The 1707-nt window shown below is 55.9% G+C and overlaps 1 protein-coding gene across 1 annotated transcript in view; it reads left to right on the top strand.

Annotated features, from left to right (window-relative positions):
* SELENOW (selenoprotein W) overlaps positions 1 to 794 on the top strand; it is a 2896-nt gene extending 2102 nt beyond the window's left edge. The window contains exons 2-5 of the mRNA XM_007942866.1: positions 147 to 171; positions 293 to 346; positions 531 to 605; positions 714 to 794. Coding sequence (XP_007941057.2) covers positions 147 to 171; positions 293 to 346; positions 531 to 605; positions 714 to 794 — 235 coding nt within the window. The remainder of the gene's footprint in view (positions 1 to 146; positions 172 to 292; positions 347 to 530; positions 606 to 713) is intronic.
* The last annotated feature ends 913 nt before the right edge of the window (positions 795 to 1707 follow it).

Genomic DNA, 1707 nt, shown 5'->3' with positions numbered 1-1707 from the left:
CCCCTCCCTGTCTCCCCCCTCCCCATCTCCATCTCTCCCATCCTCCCCCTCCTCCATCTCTCCCCTCCCCTCCCATCTCCATCTCTCCCCTCTTCCATCTCTGTCTCTGCCCTCCGGCCCACTCTCTCGGACTCTCCCCTGACCAGTGGTGCTTGAGGCTACAAGTCCAAGGTAAGCTGAGCCTGGGCAGCCAAGGACATCCCCGGGGACCAGCAGTGGGGGCTGAGAGGCGCGTACACTGGGGGGAGGGCCGGCTGGTGTGACACCTGTGTGACCGCCGTCCCGTTCTCAGTATCTTCAGCTCAAGAAGAAGTTAGAAGATGAGTTTCCTGGTCGCCTGGACATCGTGAGTCATGGGGATGGGGAGGTGGGACCAGGCCCAGGTCACCTTGTCCATCCCTCAGGCCAGCATGGCACTGGGGATGGTGGGGGCCAGCTCTGCCCTCCACCCAGGATCTCAGTTCTCTGGGAAGGGGCAGGGGACCCCAGGAGGGCATCTCCGTCCCTCCCAACATCTCTCCCTCTCCCAGAGTGGCGAGGGGACTCCTCACGTCACCGGGTTCTTTGAAGTCATGGTAGCAGGAAAGTTGATCCACTCTAAGAAGGTATGTCTGTCTGTCCATCCCTGCCTCTGTTTTGGGCTCGTGTGGGATGGGAGTTAAGGTTGGGGTCCTGGTGCTGGCTCACCCTGCCGCCCTTCCTCCCGTGCACAGAAAGGTGATGGCTACGTGGACACAGAGAGCAAGTTTCTGAAGCTGGTAGCTGCCATCAAAGCCGCTTTGGCTCAGGGGTAATGAGCCCCGAAAGCAGAGGTGAGGGGGTCCCGCTCAGATGGGGGTGGGAGCGGGTGCCATCCTTTGGATCTATCCCTGCAATTGCTGCTGGCTCCCAGCCCATGGTGGACATCCTGGTGGAAGGGGCCATGCCTGCTGTAGCCACAGAGCAGGAGAGAGAGGAGGCAGGACCCGGGGAGGTACAGGAAGAGACCTGGGACTGTGATGTTCAGAGGGCCAGTTTGGGAGTAAAAGGTACAGCAGAAACCCCACAGTCTGAAGGGGATCCAGAGCTCTGAGTCTGTGTCCTTTCACCAGGAAACGGTTCCCAACCCAGTGGCCCCACAGAACTGAGTGCAGCCTGAGTTCCCAGTGTGCTCTGGGAGAATTCTCAAACCCAGTGCTTTGGGATGGACCATTCATTGTCACCAGGCTCTGAACAAGCACGGGTTCCTGCCAAGTTCTAGAACTGACCCCAGCTCCATAACACACTAGTGCTAACCACCATCCCCAGAAACACACTGTAGACGTGACTGTCGGTCTAAGAACGTTATAGAAATGAATACTAGCTCTAGAACTGATCACCTGGTCCAAAACTGACTTCCAGGTTGGAACTGACTACATCTGACATTCCCCACTAGTCTAGATTAAACTATAGTGCCAGCTCCCAACACACTCGACAGTCACTCAGTAGTCTAGATTCAAATACAGTACCAGCTCCCAACACACTCCAAACCTAGGACCACTTCCCAGCCGAGCACTTGAGTGTGGTAATTAGCATTGTTCAGTGCTAGAGTTGACTGAGTTTCTAATGTGGCCAAGCCCAAGTACTAGTTTCCAGCTCACTACATTCTAGAACATACAGCAATTTCCAGATTACTCTCTGGGACGTCGGAAGGAAGGTTGGGCAATCTACTTCCACAGTGATATTGCC

This window comes from Orycteropus afer, unplaced genomic scaffold (genome assembly GCF_000298275.1).
Source record: "Orycteropus afer afer isolate SDZICR_OR568_19922 unplaced genomic scaffold, OryAfe1.0 scaffold00099, whole genome shotgun sequence".
In the NCBI taxonomy this organism is placed as follows: Eukaryota; Metazoa; Chordata; class Mammalia; order Tubulidentata; family Orycteropodidae; genus Orycteropus; species Orycteropus afer.
Note: the sequence above shows the minus strand (reverse complement) of the source record. Positions and strands in the feature narration are given on the sequence as shown.